At 36.0% G+C, this 19,666-nt stretch overlaps 1 protein-coding gene across 4 annotated transcripts in view; it reads right to left on the reverse strand.

The window, feature by feature from the left end:
* Positions 1 to 19,666, reverse strand: part of BBS9 (Bardet-Biedl syndrome 9) — a 287,548-nt gene that overhangs the window by 112,618 nt on the left and 155,264 nt on the right. For 3 of the 4 annotated variants that reach the window (XM_039715217.1, XM_039715218.1, XM_039715219.1), the window contains exon 22: positions 2,417 to 2,527. In XM_039715217.1, the coding sequence (XP_039571151.1) occupies positions 2,417 to 2,527 (111 nt within the window). Of the gene's footprint in view, positions 1 to 2,416; positions 2,528 to 13,271; positions 13,391 to 19,666 lie in introns of those variants that run through there. The other variant, XM_039715220.1, reaches the window with a different exon arrangement.

A 19,666-nucleotide genomic window follows, 5' to 3' on the forward strand; every position in this document is an offset into this window, starting at 1 on the left:
AGAGACTCTGTGATTGAGCTAAAACCATTCATTCTATCCTTGCACAGACTTGTACATGACTACTAAATGTCATTTTCTGCTCTCCTAAGTAACTATTCCAAGTAAAGCCAAAAGTCTCACTCACATGCTTAGCAGCTGCCTGGAAAGTCTCAGTATAATACTTTGCATGAGAAAATTTGCAAGTCTGTGACAAGATGATGCCCTACAGCACAGTTTCTCACAGAACAGTCTTCCAGGTCTCAGTCCCTCACTTCCCTCAGTTCTTTGCATAGCTCAATACAACATATTATCATATAATCACAGAACATCCTGAGTTGGCAGTGACCCACTAGGTCACTAGGGTCATCAAACAACCAATTCAGAACTTATCACGAGAATTTATCTTGAACTCCATTAGGAAATGAAGGAAAATATATAAAGAAAAATTACTTTTACTCTACTTTGTCCTTTTTTCTCTCTCATTTGCTGCACATAGTTAAATTAAATGTAAACTTAAATAAAAAGATACATAAGACAGAAAATATTATTTGAGGGCTCTTTGTAATCACCATGGTCTTGCTGCAGTCTGTGGTGCCAGAGCAAGAACTCAGTCCAAAAATATCATGTACAGAAAAACACTGAAAGGCTGTGATTTCATGCCTACTGTTACCTTCAGGTTTAAGTAGCTCCCTTGGCTCTTACAGTCATAGCAATTAGAATTTCCAGACAGCTCGGTGGCAGATATTCTAGGTGTTCTCTACATTGCAGCACTTGCTGGCAGATGGCAGTCAATTCTTACCATGAATGAATTAAACTCACTCGTATAACACATGGCTGTAAACCTGAAGACTTTTTAAAAGCTTTCAAAGTTTTCATTCTGCCTTTCATAGTTACAAAGCAACAACAGCCAGCTATGTGACGTAAGTCTCAATTTATATCATGGGCTAGGACCTACACTAGGGCATGCAGGTCCCCATGCTGTTGTTTCTGGAGCTCATGAATACATTTCTACACTTTTCCACTCATGCTAGTCTTTTCAGTAATAAGTTATTTAAATATAGGAGAACACTATCTACTGAAGAACAAATATGTGCTTGATCAGAAGACTGGAGTATCAGACAAAGAGAAATAACCTGCCATACACTTGTGATTTATTAGTCTAGTTGCCTGAAGTTGGAATTTTATCAGAAGTCTATCCCACATCAGAGAGATTATATACTTTTCCATTACCAGGAGGTTACTTAGTATATCCAGTTGGCAAAGGTTAAACCATATTTATGTCAACTTTGACAGGCTCTCTTCTTCTAATGACCTGAAGTCCATGAGGACCACAAGTAATTAGCACTGTAGAAAAGTCAGAGCTGTAGGCCTTCAGGGAATTTTTCAGGTTGTTTTTGTAAGCAGGTACTAATTTTTAAGTTACACTGTGGCATTAGATAACCTTCTTTCCTGCCCACTATTAAAAATTTGCTAATGTAAATTTTTCTGTTGAAATTAACTATCTATTCCAACTCCCTGCCTGTCTGTGCTACAGTTAGCTGGACAAACAAGCAGCTGAATGCTTTTTAAACACACAAGTGACTGGGTTTTGCAGATGTATAAGGACTTGTTATTTTTGATTGTTGTTGGTTACAACCTCCAAGCTGCTTTTCTTAACTTCAACACCCATCCATAATGAAGACTTCTGATTTACAAGCAACATTCAAATACACTTTATAATAAATATTATAGGATAAAATTAGACAAGGAGAGAGGAAAAGAAGTGTGAAGGTACAACTTAGAAAGAAAAATGTGAAATTGCTATAGTCAAACCCTGAGAATTTACCAGACACTTTATTAAACTGCAAGGCAGTACTTTACAGTGCTGCTTTTAAAATATGTTAACACTATATCACAGTTCCCGGCAGCAAGAAGTCTTTCCAGAAAATGTGTCATCACTGTATGCAGCATATTTTATAGCCAGTATAATTTCATTTTATTATATCCAATAATATTTTTCTGAAATTCTAGGAAGTCTCCCCACAAAAGATAAGTAATGACCATATTTTAATCAGCTGGCACAAAGTGTAACCACCATACCACAGGAAAAGAAAAAAAAGCCTTTATTACATACACCAAAATGCCCTCAGTTTCATTTTGCCTCTGTGGAAGACATCGTGAATAAAACCTGTAAGAAATTCATTCAAGTATTACGTAGCACAAAACATTTGAACTGAAGTTATTTAATTCTAAGACTGACCTTTACAGTTGAGCCATTCTTGACAGAAGAAGCTCAGTAAGCTCAGAATCCTACACATTGTACTACTGCAGCAAGAAAAGCTAGAAATTATGCCAACAAAGGCTGAAATATATGCCATTTTTTTCACATGTCCACAAGCACTCTGAAAAGATGAGCTGTATACCTCTAAGTCAAATAACATAATTTTCCTTTTCTTACCAGGCTTGGATTTCTGCTTTGTGCTCTGCCCCTGCCCAGCAAACACTGCTGTGGAGCCTGGTATAACAGTCCTTTCCTCTAGATCAGACTCTGGGATTGTAGCACAGCCACCTACGTGAAAATAGAAGACACTTAATGCAGGGTTTATGCAACAAAACAAATTCACTGGTGCATAATTGAGGGAAAGAGGCAATAAAGTAGCTGACAGGAACACATAAAACTAAAATAGTCTTGACTTTCACTTCAAGGAAACATTTGCTAAAGAAAACTATTACCATTGTTTAGAAGGCTGATTACGCTTTAATGAATTCTTTCTATTACTTAGGTCATGTTGAAAAAAGTTTGAATTAATTTAAACCACAAAATATGCAAAACTGGTTCCACATAAAACATGGAAAATAATGTGATTTTTGTTAAAGATCAGATTACTGGGAGCTATTTTTGTAATAAAGTAATTAAGTGTGAATGAAATAACTTTACAAAATCAACAGACCTTATGAAGATTGTTAGCTTGCCACAGTGAATGACATGCTGATTTTTTTGGATGGGCTATTAAATACAGTATTTTTATTAAAGGAAATGCAGGGTCACTTTCAGTATCCAATAACATGCCTTACTCAAGTGATTATAGGATGTATGGTAAAACATCTTCTTTGTATGTTTCAACATTGCTTATGAGCCGCTCATTAGACAACACAATTACTTACAGCTTTTTCTTCAAATATGTTTAAATGCCTACATATAAACTATGAAGAGAGGTATATTCTAGTAGTAGTAGCATCAGCTAGAGTAACTTGCAGTGGAATAGGTTGATGTACATTTATTTCAGAACAGCTGTGGTCAGGACACTGCAGGATGTGTCACTATTCCTCAGCAAAAAGATGGCCTCACAGTAAGTGCATTGCCAACAACACAGTACACAGCTGAGCTGCATCTTTTCCTCACAGCCCTCCCAGGGACACCACTAGCAAGCAAACAAATCCATGTACTCATCTATTGGGCTTTGAAAGCACATGTTTGTAAGCAGCACACCAAGTCCCAACGGTGCGCACAGACTTTTTACCTTCATGCAAGAGTTGTTCTATTTTGAAAAGACATGTTCTGCTCCAGGCCCCATTAAAAGTGTATTAAATTTGCAGCAACACAGGCTATTCTCCCTTTACTAAGCTAAATGAATAAAATTAAAAATAAGGTTGCATTTCTAAGTAGGGGAGTTGCATTTTCCCTGTCAGTTTCAGCAGCACTGGCAAACCAATGCACCATGTCCTGCAGAAATGTACTGCCCTGACTAGCCAGGGAAAAGCACAGCAGCTCCAGCGAACCCTGGGAAAACACTCAATCCTACCAGATGAAGAACTAATACAGCATCTTTGGTTCCTAAGGAAGAGTAAAGACACAAGCTGCTTTATCCAAATACAGTCTCAGAGAAAGTATAAGTTGCATCACAGGATTTGTGTTTGATTTCCAGCAAGCAAATTTTGTCAGTAAGAAAGGAAAGTCCAGAGTAAACGTGTCAGATTTGTGACCCATGACAGATTCAAATATTTAGGACGCTATGAAAATAGATATGAAAATGGAAGAGAAAATTGGAAATTAAGAAAACCTCTTCATGTTAAAATACTGTAACAGTAGGCATATCTGACAATGGCATATAACTGACAATGGCACATAACAATGTTATATCTGACATTGTATTAAACAGAAATGTACCAACAGCCTAAATGAAAATAAATATCTGTAAACCAGTACTTCTGTTGTCATTTGAAAATTGTGACTAAAATGTAAACTACAAGATTTGAGGAAATGGAATTCAGTGCTTTACAAGTCAATTTAGATTTTTCACTTTCTTATTGTTCAGATAAAATCTACAGTCTTAAACACTAGCCTGTAAGTACAGGATACAAAATTAATGTTTCTTGCCCTAAAGAACTATTAAGAATGGCATCATGCATTTTAACATTACAACATTTTGTAACAGCATGAGTGAAAACTCACCAAATCAATTAGTATATACTGAATTTCTACATAGAAATAGAGAAATTTTCTAACATTCATGCTAAAACCCAAAATTCATTAACTTACACAGCCTTGAGGACTGATGGTCTTTGGTGCCAAAATATTTCCTGAGTTTCAACCATGACAGTAACTGAATAAGAGTTAGAAAAGGTCTATTTGCCCTTAGCTACAACACACTACTTGTTAAAAGAAAGCAGGATGCATGACTTTGATTTTAATGTGAGAGATTGAGATTTACTTGTCATGATACCATCAGAAGTTATTACAATTAAAAGTAAAATTAACTTCTTCCATAAAATTATTTTACTGAGAATACTGACAACTGAAATGTTACCAGTGACATACTATTTTACATAAAAAAGAAAATTTAGACAGAACTCACAGAGCAGTACTATCAGCACCAATATTAAGAGTAGTAATTACATGTTACTTCTGCAAGGATGCCAATAACTGCTTCCCGTGAACTATTCCTGTGAGTATTTTATAAATACTGTTGTTTCATAAAGTCATTCCATGTGCTAAAAGCACTGTTCTCAGTGGGGAAGGATTTCACTAGGATTTTTGTGACAGTATTTAAATAAGTGACCAGAAAATAAAGCATTATAATAGCTATTCTTTTACCTTTTTTGAGGCAATGGGAATTACAGGATCAAGGATTACAGGATCATTTCTACCTTGCTCTTCTAATACCAGCACTACCTTCTAAGTAAAGGAGCTATTCAAATTTGCTAAAAATGCCCCTTAACTTGCTCAGATGCATAGGGCTGGGTCCCATGACTGGACTCTCATCTACACACAGCCTGCCTCAACGTAAGTGGTACCCACTTCTTCCAATGAAACTAACAGGAAATTGTATTTTCTTGCTCCAATCAGCACAGATACACATCCTCAAGACAGCAATAGATGCCCATGACAACATGCTATGATTTCCCACAGGAAAGAATGTGTGGAGACCACACTACAACTACTGTCACACTGAAAGAAGGGAAACATTCAAAGAAAATTTCAAAATTTCACTAGACTGAAAAAGAAACTGGATAAAGCACAAGTATTCACTACCCAATATAATATTTAAACCGTGGTAGACCAGGATTTTGTGATTCAAAAACATTTTACAGCTCACAAGGACAGCCATACAGGGGGGGAAGAAAAAAGAAATTAATAAAAAGACCTTTTCTGATAGGACTACAAGCTTTTCATTTCCTATTTCAAAAATCCAACTCATGGTCTATATTCTGACTTCTCTGATCAGAACTTCTTTAAAAGAACCCTTTGATTTTTTAAAAATAACTCTATATACATTTCAATAAGTATTCACTGAATGTCTGTTTTAGCAAGCATTTTCAGTTTTTATGCACATTGAATTCTAAAAGAAATCACAGCAACAAAATAATTCACATTCATTCACAGTTAACTGAATGGTACAGATCTGAAAAGTGAAATATTTAAGGAAAAAAGGGGAAAGGAGGAGGAATAGTAGTACATAAATCTACACACTGGAAATTATCCAAGCTGAGAAGTCCTCCAGATGTCAGTCTGTAAACAGAGGTTCATAAAATTAATTTTCCCATTAATTGTTGGCAGGAATAACATCTAGAATATGTTATTACATCTGACCCACTCTTTCCCCCTTTTCCATGTAACTAAATTCTTGTCTGGCATCACAGATCTTTTATCAGTTGTGATAAATCCAAGAAAGCAAGTTTTGTCAACAAAACTGCTTGATTGGGGTACAACATGCATAAAATTACACTCAAGCTAATTGTGAACTTTGTTCACCAAAGGAAATGAGACTTCTCTTGCTTATTTTCACTACATCTGTTTTTATAACACTTTTGGTTCTTAAGCTGGAAAAAGATACCTACACCCAAAGGAAATATAAACATATAACACATATTGAACAAAAATTAAGTCTTGACAGTTTTCCTACAGATTCCTATCGCCATGTTTTTATGCATTTTAATATGGCTTTTAAAGTTAAAAACAGGAAAACAAAAGTGGTATACATCAGAAAAAAAGAAAAGGCACTTTGAGGCAAAGATTATTTGAGTTTCCTTTTTCTCTTCCACTTAATAATAACCTAAAATAAGCATAAGTTTCCATTTTCCTCTGAAATTAATTCTTACAAGAGTCCACAGAAAGAAGAAAAAACAGCTTCCTGAGCAGTCTTTGGTGGCAAGATAGTCAAAATCTGAGCAGGAAGCTCTGTAAATAGCAGGTTTTGCATCCATATGTATACCACTATAAAATGGAGATAAACCGTAAAATTATTTCATAGAGAGTTCAAAAAGCTAAACCCAAAACCATGACCCAAAACCATGCTCACTCTGTTGACAATTTTAGGAAAGTGTACACCAAAAATGCAGTCTAATGCTTTAGAGGTTATTCTCTCTTAAAGAATTTATCAATTAATTGTACCAATTCTGCTAGCTGCATTTATTCAAGTCCTTTAAATTTTACTAGGATCTTCCCATCAGAAAGTAGCCTGTCTGTTGAAATAAACACTGCATGCAGGTGGTGAAGATAACACTACTGCTGTTTTTTAAATGGAAGATAAAACAACACAATCTGTAGAAGAAAACAATACCTATTTGAGAGATTATGAGATCCATGGAACATCTATTCACATACCAGCCCTGGCTTAGAAGGCTATCATTTGAATGGACACATTCCAGGAATGCAAACACATTTCCATTGCAGAGTTTGAGGAGAAAGAGGGAGTTGGGGGACTAAGACAGAAAGCAAGGCAGGGATGAAGGGGGAGGGAAGGCAGACAAAAAGTTGTGTTTGTTTGTTCCTTACTCCTAAATGGGTGTCTGGTAACAAACAGTGTTACAATTCACGGAAAGTATTTCTGTATTACATTCTAGTGGAACAATAAATTAGGGGAAAAAATTATAGACAGAACAAAACCAACAGAATATGTAGTCCAAGGTCATAGCAATTCACCAAAACATATTTTCAATAGAAGCACTCAGACACACTAAACTGTTGTTCTGATTTACTCATGTTTTACTGAAATGCTTCTTAACAAAATCTCCAGTTCTTAAATTCCATAGCTTTTTTCCTATAATAAGTTGACATTATTTGCACAGAGAGCTATGCAAAAATAATTCACACCAATTGTGTGGCTTCTGTTTGAGCTTGTAGCCCATTCAAATATTTTGAACATGCCTGAGTTCATAAAACCTTGACTTACAAAGTTCAGGGTACTTTGGCAGCAGAAGCTCTTTATAGGAGCAACTGTGGTGTTTAAACTGTCAAATAGTCTTGGCCATTCTTCCAGGATGAGGTTCAGTGCATGTGGTATGCAAGTCATACGAACGGCATTGGGAAACACATTGCTAAGAGCAGATCCAGCAGCTGTTTTCATTAAAGACACATTATTGGACATTCAGCCAAGAACACAAGATCAACATTCAGTAGTACCCTTACTGAGGACTGAGAATGCAGGAACAGTGAACTGTATAAATGCCACCCACTATCTACCTAAGGCACTTGGTACACACTGAGAACAATGGATGAACGATGACAGTTGTGCTTCAGCCACAAAAGTGCATTGTTCCATCTACCCACCTATTCACCTGATGAACACTGGCTGAAAAACATGCTCTGTGTTCTGATATGTCTTGGGAAAGGCATCTTACTGTAGTGTATTGTAGTGCTTGGAGGATTTCCATCTGCTTTTACATAACAGAAAAGAAAAATCAGCTTACAAAGGAAATTTTCAAGGGGATTATCAACTCTTGACAAACAACACAACCATAAAAATCACTACTTTTTCAGAGCACGCTGCCTCATAAAACACCTGGTGGTTTCTGTTGACTGGGTCTCACATCCTTTTCCCCACATTCAGTGGGCCACTAAGCATAGCTTTTGCTTATCACAACTGCCTTAGTTTACAAGATGTGACTAAAGGTATGTATTCTATTGCCATCTCTTAAAGATGGGGGAGTTATCTTCTTTTAATTGTGCAGTTTTCTCAATCTCTTCCACCACCAATCCTCCCTCCAGCAAGATATCTTCTGTTAATGAGCCACTGAGTGTCACTGCATGACTGATAAAATGACATCATCCCATTGTGAGATGCTCCACACAGGGCGAGGAGCCAAGCATTCCTTCCCAGATATAATCTGAGATTTGGAACACCACATCAGCCTTTCCCCACTGAATTCCCAGAGGAACTGCTGTCTTCTCCACCGGATTCCAAGGAACACCAGGCCCATCTACACCACTGAATCTTCAGAGGAAGACCACACCCTTCTACAGGATAAGTGCTTCAACAGAACCACATCTGTCACTCCAGGGGGACTGCAGGCACCATTTAATGGGATTGCTGCTAACACCCTGACCCACAGGGTGTCAGGTCATATTCTGATCCTGTCAGTGGTTTTGGGGTTTTTTTATACTGTTAGATTTGTATTTTAATTTTCCTAGCAAAGAACTGATTCCTATTCCTTTATTTTTGCCTGAGAGCACCTTAATTTCAGAATTGTAATCATTCAGAGGGAGGGGGTTTTACATTTTCCACTTCAGGAGAGGCTCCTGCCTTCCCTAGCAGACACCTGTCTTTTCAAACCAAGACAATAACTAAACATGGTCTTCTTTCAGAATGCTTAAATACAGCAGTAGCAGAAGTTACAGAGTATACTGTCATCAATCTATTATCAGGACAACATTCTCCATTCAGTAACAAACTAATTTATGCTACTCTTTTGGGGAGCAAGAAGATACAAGGCTTTTGTTTTGGTTTATACAGATAAGCTCATTTTGCACACAAATATACATATATATGTATTTGGATACATGCAAATATGAAATACATAAAGAACTTTATACAAAATATTTTTTTAGTAAGACTTTTTTTTAATCTGTAGAGCCTGCATTGCCTTGTTTTCGTAATACCCAGTTGTAAGGAGGCTACTAGACCTTTAGACTTTTATATTAACTTACATCAAAAACTTAAATAGTTAATGCTCCCTTTGATAAACCCTTTCCTTATTTTTGCTAAAAGCATATTTAAAAGAATTTTCAATGCCATTTCTGGTTTCTATCTGCCAATACAATAGAGAGCACCTCAAAGACAGTGTTTGGAGCAGCTGGGAATCTCTGGAGCATGCTTGTCAAAAAAACTTTCACAACATTGTCTTTATGTAGTCTCTAACATTTCTTCAGCATACACTGAAAGTAAACAGACTAAAATTGACTTTTATAGCCTTAATAACAAACCCTCCTGGTATCCATCATTCTAAAAATTTAGAGAAATATTTTGCTCCTATTCACATTTAAAAGACTTGTATGTCCTGAAGCACATATATGAAGTTTTCTTTCAGTTGAAGACTCAGTTATGAAGACACACGTACTTGTATGTATGTGCAAACACGAATATTGGACTTGTGAAGGAGGAGCATTCAGAAGTTGAAGAAACTGTAAATGTCTGTGGCCTGGTTTGCAGTGCTGTAACCCATGAGTTATGAAAATGTTCCATCACGCAACCATACTGCAAAGACTGTCCAAGTGAGCAGTCTTGGACTGATTCAGGGGAACAAATAACTATTTATCTGCAGGGAGTTTACAGTGTATTGGCCTAAACAAAACAACAACAGGAGAAAGCTAAAAAATGCAGGTTAGTGAAAATGTGATTTTTTTCTTAGCTCTGAACAAGAAATAAAAGACAATGCAATTTGCAGCATGAGGTCTTGTTATACTGGGGATTTTGGATGTCTGACACAGCCTTGACAGTACAGTAGTAAAACAGAAACAGTTGATGAGGGACCTATGCCTAATCCAGATGAGAAACTGAGTGAAATCAAATAAAAAGCATTTGGGATGTATGCTAATACATGATTCAGGGCTAGAGAATACAGGAACAAAACATACTGACATCAGATTTTGTATCAGATATACTGTGGACAACAGAAGACAGTGGACTAGCAACTGGGATTAAAATGTAGGTACTGAAGAATGCATGTTGCTCAGAAAAACTAAACTAAATTGGTAAAGTAATACTTCCTAGCACTATTGTAATGGACTACTGAAAGAGAAGTATACAAAATTGGCCCCTTTGGAAAACTACTCTAAAGTAGTTTAGTACACAAAATGTCAAATTTTAGCAACAAAACACAAATGTCTTATTTCAATAGTCATTTCAGTTGCTTTAATATTATGAGAGTGAAAAATGATGGCATTATGGAAATGAAAGAAGATACAAAACCCACAGAAATAGTCACAGGCTGAGAGAAGAAGGTCCCAGATCGATGACAAGTAAAATTTTGAAATCCACCTGAAAACGTTTCATGTAAGGAACAAGAAAGGTCTAACACTATTGAACAGAACACTGGTAATACATCTGAAATACTGAGTTCAATTCCTGTTACCATGTTCATGACAGTTCAATTCCTGTTACCATGTCCATGTTAAATAAACCTGGAAAACTTCAGCTGAAGATTACTAAAATCACATAGGAATCACATACCTCATTGACACTTGAACAGATGACCAGTCTTGCTGAGCTAAGACCACTAAAAATGGAACAGACTGATCTTTATCAAAAATGGAATTAGGCCAGAAACACTTAGTGTCTGGCAAAATAGAAGACACTCTCAGAACAGGAAGAACTGTCCACAAATTAATTTTTACTAGACACTAGGTTTCTGACTACCAAGAGAACAAGGACTTTGAATAATCCCTGAGCATAAACCGTGGAGGTAAATAATTCTGTTTATGAATGAGACTAAATTAACTTATTCAGAGATGGAGTTTCTGAACAAGGTGTTTCTTTTCTTCCTTCCCCTCCATCCCCTCCAAATAGAAAATATAGGGAACAGAGGTCAAAACAAGTACAGATTTATCTATTAGCATTCTGAAGTTATGTCTTATCTAATTATGAATAGTTATCCAATTCCTAGAACATAAATAGATAAATGAATAGATAAATAGAGAATAGTAATTTATCTAGTGATGAAATAAACATGGATAAAAGCATTCACTTTTAAGGTTATTGAAATAAACCAAAATCTTTCTGGTGGATTTATAAGAAACTGCATAAAGATCATTTAGGCACTAAAAGTTTAGGAAATCAAAGCATTCATAAGGAAAAATGAGAATTCTCTTTTTTAATATTACTGAAGTTCCCTTCTGCAGTTGAAAAGCAGCTTTTGCTGAAAATTCTTGCTTCTCTGTAAACTATATCAAAGATATAGTTTGATATATTATTGTTTTAATGTATTGGAAATGTCTACTTTCTCAGTTGTACCTAAATATTAGATTTTTCCATAGTATGTAGAATATGTAAATAACATTGTATTTGTTTAGTCATTAAAAATGTTGTTTCAACATAATTGTCAGCTATTACGTTTATTCATTGCACTAAGAGTTAAGAATCAATCTAATTATACTAACCTATCTTTGCTCCAACACTACAAAAAGAAACATACATTACTTATATTTACTTTATTTTCATTAGCATTTAATACTTCATTCACTATATACTCCACTTAGCAAATAAATCCAAGTATTATCTTGTGTTAGCTCAACCTTCTACAGCATTAAAGTCTCTGGGATTAACTTTAAGAGGAATCAAGAAAAGACAATCCTTGGCTCCACTAAGGATCATAATACCATTCAATTAATTTCGTTTATTTGGAGGAAATGAGCACAAAACTGTACATAACAGTTAAAAATTCCATCTTATCCCATAGACAGAACTTTTTCCTTTGTTTACAGGACTTCCTATTCAGAACATTTTGCTCTACAAACTGCACAGAATTTTATTCTTTCACTACTACCACACTTGTACCTGTGTAAATCATGCCATTTTACTGAAGTTACTACCATTCAAATGTTATGAAAATGATACAACTGAGGGATAAGCAATTTTGCATATATAAGCATTTTATGTCAAATCTCCTGCAAGCATTTTAAGAAGCAGCAAGGAGATTCATGTGCTTCACATGATAAACTTTAAATAAAATCAACTTTACAAAACTGTAGTATCTTTTGATCAAACACGAGGTATCTGAAGATCTCAAAAACCATTCTTCCAAAAATCTCTAATAAACAGGGAGAATCCTGGCACTGAACTTTTCAGAGAGGGGGAAGAGATTTGGTTTGACTAATGTCATAAAATGAACTATATTCACTAGAAGATAATGAATAGTTCGGGAGAACTCTGTTCAAATTCAGATGGGGTTTTTTTGCAAAAAGCAAGGTCTGCTTTTACAATAAAAATGCTATGTCTGAAACAAAGTGGCTTTTTATATGAGAAAGCACAGGATTAACTGTTCTGTTTCATTTTATTTAAAAGCTGACATTGCTGCTACTGTCTAAGATAATAAAGTAAGTGACAGAGCAAGAGATGCTGTTATTCTGCTACTTTTATGCCTTATGCTTATTTAATTCTCTAGGTTTTAAGGATCATCTTGTAGCTTGACCAGGACAACGGCCTACTCATTTTTAAAACATGCTACATTTCTAAATGTGATTGGATACCCTGAAATCTGCTTAAGTACAAAGTGAAAATTGTAGGCAAAGAGGAGCCCCTACTTCCCCTTCCCCTCCAAATCACATATTTCTTTGTTTGTACAACATCAGTACATGCTAGAGAAAGTCTATTTCAACTTAAATATAAATTTTGTAATGTTTATTTTAAATAAAAAATAATTTCAAAATGTCTACCTCATCTTTGAGGAAAGTATACAAAGCAAGATAAAGACTAAATTATGAAATATACAATTCAAACTAAAATTAAATGTATTGGACAAATAACACAAAGCTAGAGAGATCTTATAGCTTCCTTTGCCCAATCACACCAATCAAGAAAAAAGAGAAGAACAAGTTTAGAGGTCCTGCCAGGAGTCTGCTTCAAGTCATGCTCTCATGGGGTCCCAAACACCTTCGGGCACATCCATCTCCATGGGCTGCAGGAGGACAATCTGCTCCACCATGCACTTTGATGGGCTGCAGGGGGACAGCCTGCCTCACCATGGTGCTCAGCACAGGCTGCAGGAGAACCTCTGCTCCTGTGCCTGGAGTACCTACACCACCTCCTCCTCTCCTGACCTCGGCATCTGCAGAGCTGGTTTTCTCACACATTCTCACTCCCCTCTCCAGCTGCAGTTTAACAGACTTTTCCCCCCCTTGTTAAATACACAATCCCAGAGGTGATGCCACCGTTCCTGATGGGCTGGGTCTTGGCCAGTGATGGGTCTACCCTGGAGCCAGCTGGCATTGGCTCTGTTGGACAGAGGGAAAGCTTTTGGCAGCCTCTCAGAGAAGCCACCCCTGCAGTCCCCTGCTACCAAAACCCAACCAAGCAATACTGAATACACTCTCTTACAGAACTGGACCAAAAGAACATACTGATATTTCTTTCTCTAGGCTATCATCACTACTTGGGTCTGGAAAGTCAAATATTATTTGAAATTGGTTTTTATTGTTTAAAGCCATTCTCAAAGCCAGGATTTTGCAAATGTTTATATGCTTTAAATTATTTGGTGGACCTCAGGAAGCTACTGATTAAACTAACACCATGCCTGCTGCTCCTCCTATACTTCAGCAATGTAACTTTTCCTTTACTGGTTCTTTTTACAGTCCACCTCTTCTTTCTTTAAACTATCTTGCCACCGCACTGACTTACTAGCCATACTTTCTCTACTTGTACATTACATGAAATAAAATAACTAGTCAAAATACCTGTATCTGAGTGGCAAACCAAAGACCATCAGAAAATATGGCATCCAGAGATCATCACTGTAGCTTGTTGATGTCATACCCATAATATCAACTTCTTTTGACAGTTCATTAACAGCATGAGCAATCTCTTAGTGCCCCCAACTGTGGGATATCTGAAGTTATTCTAAACATTTTAGAGTCAAATTTACTACAAACACTATTATCAAACATTGTCCTCTTCATGTCATTAGACAGAAGAAGTATTCAATATGAAAAAATAATTACATCATTTTGACTGACAGGTTGGAGGTCTTTTGGACTTGATATCAACTTTTACTCCAGCAGCACCAAAATTCCTGCAGGCCTTGGTAAGGTCTGAACTCCTTCATTAAAAGCAGTAACTTGACTGGGGACAATGTCTATAAATAAACAACACCCATCAAAAACACCACAAAACAAAAAAAAATCACATTATGTAAACATCATGCTTCTTAACTTCCTTCCAGTGAAAGTCTGTGTTATATAAAGAATTTATTGTATAGCCAAGCTTACTGTGGCATTATGATTCTCTTCAAGTAATCTCCCAAGATCACTGAAACATGTTAGGTTGTCTCAGCTCCTCTCCATAAAAAAAGCTTAATGACCTCAAACACAGAATAAAAAAAGGCCAAGGATAATTGGTAAAAAAGTGTCCTCTATCCCTTTGTTGTAATTTGGTCATGTCTACAACATCAAGAGAAGCAGAGCAATGGTAGCCTGTCTTGAGGGTGTGAGACTTCACATTGAAGATTCAGTGTCCCCTCTGAACATGATTAAAACACTTCTAAACTCTGTTCTTTTCTGAAACTGCAAGTTTCAGAACATGATTTCATATCCAACAAACAGATCCCTACAGGCCAATGTATTTTCTTCCTCATTCAAAATTTATGAAATCAGACCAGTAGCTAGAATGCAACACATCCCCGAACATTCTGAGTATATGACAATAAATGAGAGGTTTTCAAAGCCTTGAGAAAGATTATCCTAATTAATTTTAACAGATTGAACTCAGGATTGACTTCAAATAAAAGATTATTTTATTGTTATGAAGCACTACATCATTTACGTTAAAACACTAGCTATACTCTGTTCATATGTAGAAAAAAAATATTTGTTAGAAATGCTAAAAAAGAAACTCCATTGGCTAAATATAGATTTTCCCTTTGAAAATGACCCAGAACTAAAAGAGAAATTGGAAAAGACATTGTCTAGATAATGATTTACCTAAATAGAGTTACTGAAATCCAGATCCAGTTTCCATTATACAGCCAAACAGCCTGCAGGTATAATATCTTCAGCTGGCACCAGGCTTAATGCTTTTTTTATTGATCTGCCCATGACTTAAGTGCACACATAGGATATGGATTGTTAAACAATTCTTGTTATCTATCACTGATTATGGAAATATAATACATCTTGCAGCAGCATCTGCACTTTCTCTAACATGAAATGCTACTTAAAGCAAACTGTCCATTTTATCCTGTGAACTCACTAACACTTGTGGGGGTTTTTGTGTACCAGCTAAATGGCTGAATTTGTTAAGCACCAATTACAAAAAAAGCCCTCTCAGCAACAGCCCACGACATAAGTGATAAAGTGTCATTAAATTCTTTGCATTTGATTTGCAACAAACGCAACATATAATTATAACTGAAAGTAATAAGTACTTTCAGGTTCTATTTCTTCTCTTCCACAATTGATCCTTACCTTCTCCTCCTTTGAAGATTTCAACAAATTTGTGGGATTTGTTCAAGTCAGTCTTTGCAAAGGGTTTGGGACAGCTATGAATACAGCATCCTGATTGTTTACTATTTGATGCTCAGTAGGAATTAATATAAATAAATCAATGCAATTTTCATATTTTCTTTATACTTTTGTCTCTGTACTTGTCACAGAGACAAGAATATAGCACTGCCATCAGAGCATGAAAATTACAAGGAAAAGTGAGGCTTCTACAGTCCTCTTGTTTTTTTTCCTCCCAGAACAGAATTCTGTAGTTGTTTTCCTTTCTACTAACATCAAATTTGCAAAAAGCTAAAAAAACCCCACCTTCTGTTCCTTTCTTTTATCCAAACACTAAAGAAACACCCACCTGATGTGAATTCAGACTCTGAAGGTACTTCTTTTAACAGAGTCTACTTCAGGGTTCACTCTCATGCATTCTGCTAAGTCACGTTACCAAACACTACATGAATGTTAGTAGAACAGTAACAGAGAACCGTCAAGTAAACAGGAGAAATCCTGACTAAATTAAGTCAATGGCAAAACTCCCAGTAACTTCAATGGGGCCAGGATTTCATCCTTATCTTGTTGATCAAAGCAATTATTTCACTATTCATAAGGACCAGACTGCTGCACCTGCCAAAAATTTCTTAAAGCAGCCTACCATGGTGAGTCTTAATGGTATATACCACTATTACTATTCCTTTTTCATTCTACTAAGGTAATTCTTCAACTGACAAAAATATAACGTCACAAACAGCATCCACAACAAAGATCTTTCCTTCTTATTAGCAAATATGCCAGACACAATAAAGCTCTCCTTAGCATAACCTTGCCACAAATATGCAATGAATTATTTGCTCCCTTAACACCTATTCCCAACCACTGATGGTCATGCCTGCTGAAGCAGCATATCTGCATTAAATAAGAATGATTTGACGCAACAAATGAAGTGCTTTTTTGGTTTTGCAATGTGTAACCAAAAAAGCTTCCTATTTTACAGTGAATCACAAAGTACACACTGGAAGGAATATCTTCTACATACCATGGACCCAAATTCACAATAGATTAAATGTGAGTAGTATAACGGAACACTTCTTCTATTTCTTCACAGGGTTTACAATATACACTGTAACTACACTAACCAAAATGATGTCATGTATATACAACTCAATAGCCAGAGAGAATCAACTTATCCACATGAGAATCAATTTCACACTAAGCTAGAAGAAAATTGGTTTTAATGTGCTGCAAAAATGACCAAAACCAAGGCTCTTTTCTACATACACACCAGTATTTTTTATTTGAAAATATTTGAGAAATCTGTTGTAAAATTGCACAGCAAGCGTTTCTCCCTTGATAACTAATTAAATGAAGTATCCAAGCACAACTGCTTCATTTTTTCTCCTCAGACTGGGATATAATTGCAAAGTATTAATTCTGCCAATACAGTTCCTTTGTAGGGAAACATGGCAATTGTTCACTGCCAAGGGCATCATAAGAACTTATCTTACTTTCAGAAGGACTTTTAATCACAGGAACATAAGACAATCCTGTCTGTAACACATTATATGACCCTTTCTAGATCTTTAACTACTTCATCATATCTGGCTGGAGTCTATTTTACATTACTCCATAGAATCTCCTCCATCTCAACAGCTTTCTGGTAAAAAATAACCAGATGACTGATCTCTAACATAATTTATTGCGCTAACTTTAATCTGCGTAACCCTCTTGCATTGTTCCATGCTTTATTAACAACCTGATTCAAATGAGAATGTCAGTTCATAATTTCATTTAAGCATCTCTGAACAGCAACCTAATAACCCTAATGACTCCTCTGATTACAAGGAACCTGCTCCATTTCAGAGAAAATAAAACCAACTAATTCATATATATTTAAATAGATTTTAAGATTGGAAAGCCTGATCATTCAACAAGATTTTACCCTGACATGTCCTCCACAAATCCCTATATGTAATTCAAGCATCCATTTATTTATAAGCTGGTTTCAAGAATGTCACCAGCAATTATTTTCATTTTAAAAACCCTTAATTTTGACTGAAAAGTTTATTTGAAAAAAGTGCTAGAAGAAACACATGCCTATCAATACTCTAATAGAGTTTTAAGATAATTACAAAAGATTTCTTAGTGCAGCCGTAAAATTTAATATAGTTCAGCACCACATAACTTACATTAAAAAGGTTGTTCATAATATTTATTACCTCTAGCTGCACTATTTCTGTTCACCCATCCATTTGAATTGAGGCATCCTTCATCATCCATATACATCAGACCTTCTCTTTGATCTCTAATGGTAAATTTAAAGGCTGAGTAAATGTTCTTTGAAACACAGAGTGTGTCACAGCTGTTTATTGTTACATAGAAGACAGTAAGTCATTAAAATTGAAACTCAATTAAAACAGTGGAACATCCCCCTAATAATTTCCCAACTTTGAAGTAATACCCTTTTTGGTGATATCTCTAATTTACAGTTAACTAGTTTACTTAAAGTGGAATAAGTCAACTTTGGTTAGGGTCAGAATTAATAAAGTACATCTTTCATCAAAAGACAGAGAGCTCCTGGCAAAGCACCCTGCTGTGGTATTTGAACTTAGAACATGCAGCAAACACCCACCAGATATGCAGCCTACCATGATAATCGCACGAAACTCATCAAGCCTGCAGTTTTTACCAGTTTACTGAAGGCTTCTACAATCCCAAAAAAAGAACTTCAGCATTATGTAGCTAAATACACATTACTTTTTAATTAGTTCTTTAGCAATATTCTAATTAGTAGAGGGTGAGCTAAGCTTTTGCCTCAAAGTGTAACTGAATGTAAACTAAACTTTAAGGATTCAAGTTCATGAACTCTTTCCTTTTGCATCCTTGTTATCATCAGTCTTTGTGTTTCAGCCAGGACACAATTAGGAAAAAAATAATTATTTTAAAAAAATTAAAATCCACCAGAGTCATGAAGCACCACATATGCTTGATTTGATAACATTTTCCAGCTCAAACACCAGATCAAAGTTTTAGGGATGGGCAAGTCTGAATAAACACAGGGGCAATGGAAACATGAATTTATGGACCTTCCCTTACCATGTGAATATTAGCTGAACCACTGATACCAGTCTCATGAATAGACTTAACAGCTGACTGCTCACAAAAAGCAGAACAGCCCTAAACATGCTCTCATTCTTTAAAAATCCAGAAAAAAAAAATTGGAAGTATAATACTGATGATACACAGCTTTGTAACAATGTCAGGCATTTAGATTCAAGATGCTGCTCTTTTTATCCCTAAGAAAAATCCATCAAGACCATGGGGGTGCAATTCACAACATACCTACTGAGGAACATTGACTGTCATTAACAACCCAAGATGCTGCCTTAAAATGGCACTTTTTAATCCTTAGGCTGATATGCAAGGGTATGAGTGACATTGGTCGAGGCACTGGCTGTGTCTCACACTCCCTAAAACCCAGCATGCCCAATCACATCTACCTCCAAGTCTGGGATCCAACCACCCAGAGGCACTGAAAACCACCCTACATCACCAGATGGAGCTGGCTGGGTAACATGTTCCCTGAAGCTCAAGAGCTCTCTCTCAAATTAGTGCAGTTAACCTCAGGGAATAATTCTTTAATTGCAGTGTAGTTTTCCACTGCAGAAATGAAAAAAAAAAAAAAAAACCCTACCAAAACAAGAAGAGAAATCATTTACTAGCACAGACATCTCTGGCTCTCTGACACTCACAACCCAAGAAAATTTTAGCTGAAGTTAAATTAAAACTGCAGTT

The sequence above is a fragment of the Passer montanus genome, unplaced genomic scaffold, assembly GCF_014805655.1.
Source record: "Passer montanus isolate IOZ18808 unplaced genomic scaffold, ASM1480565v1 scaffold32, whole genome shotgun sequence".
NCBI lineage: Eukaryota > Metazoa > Chordata > Aves > Passeriformes > Passeridae > Passer > Passer montanus.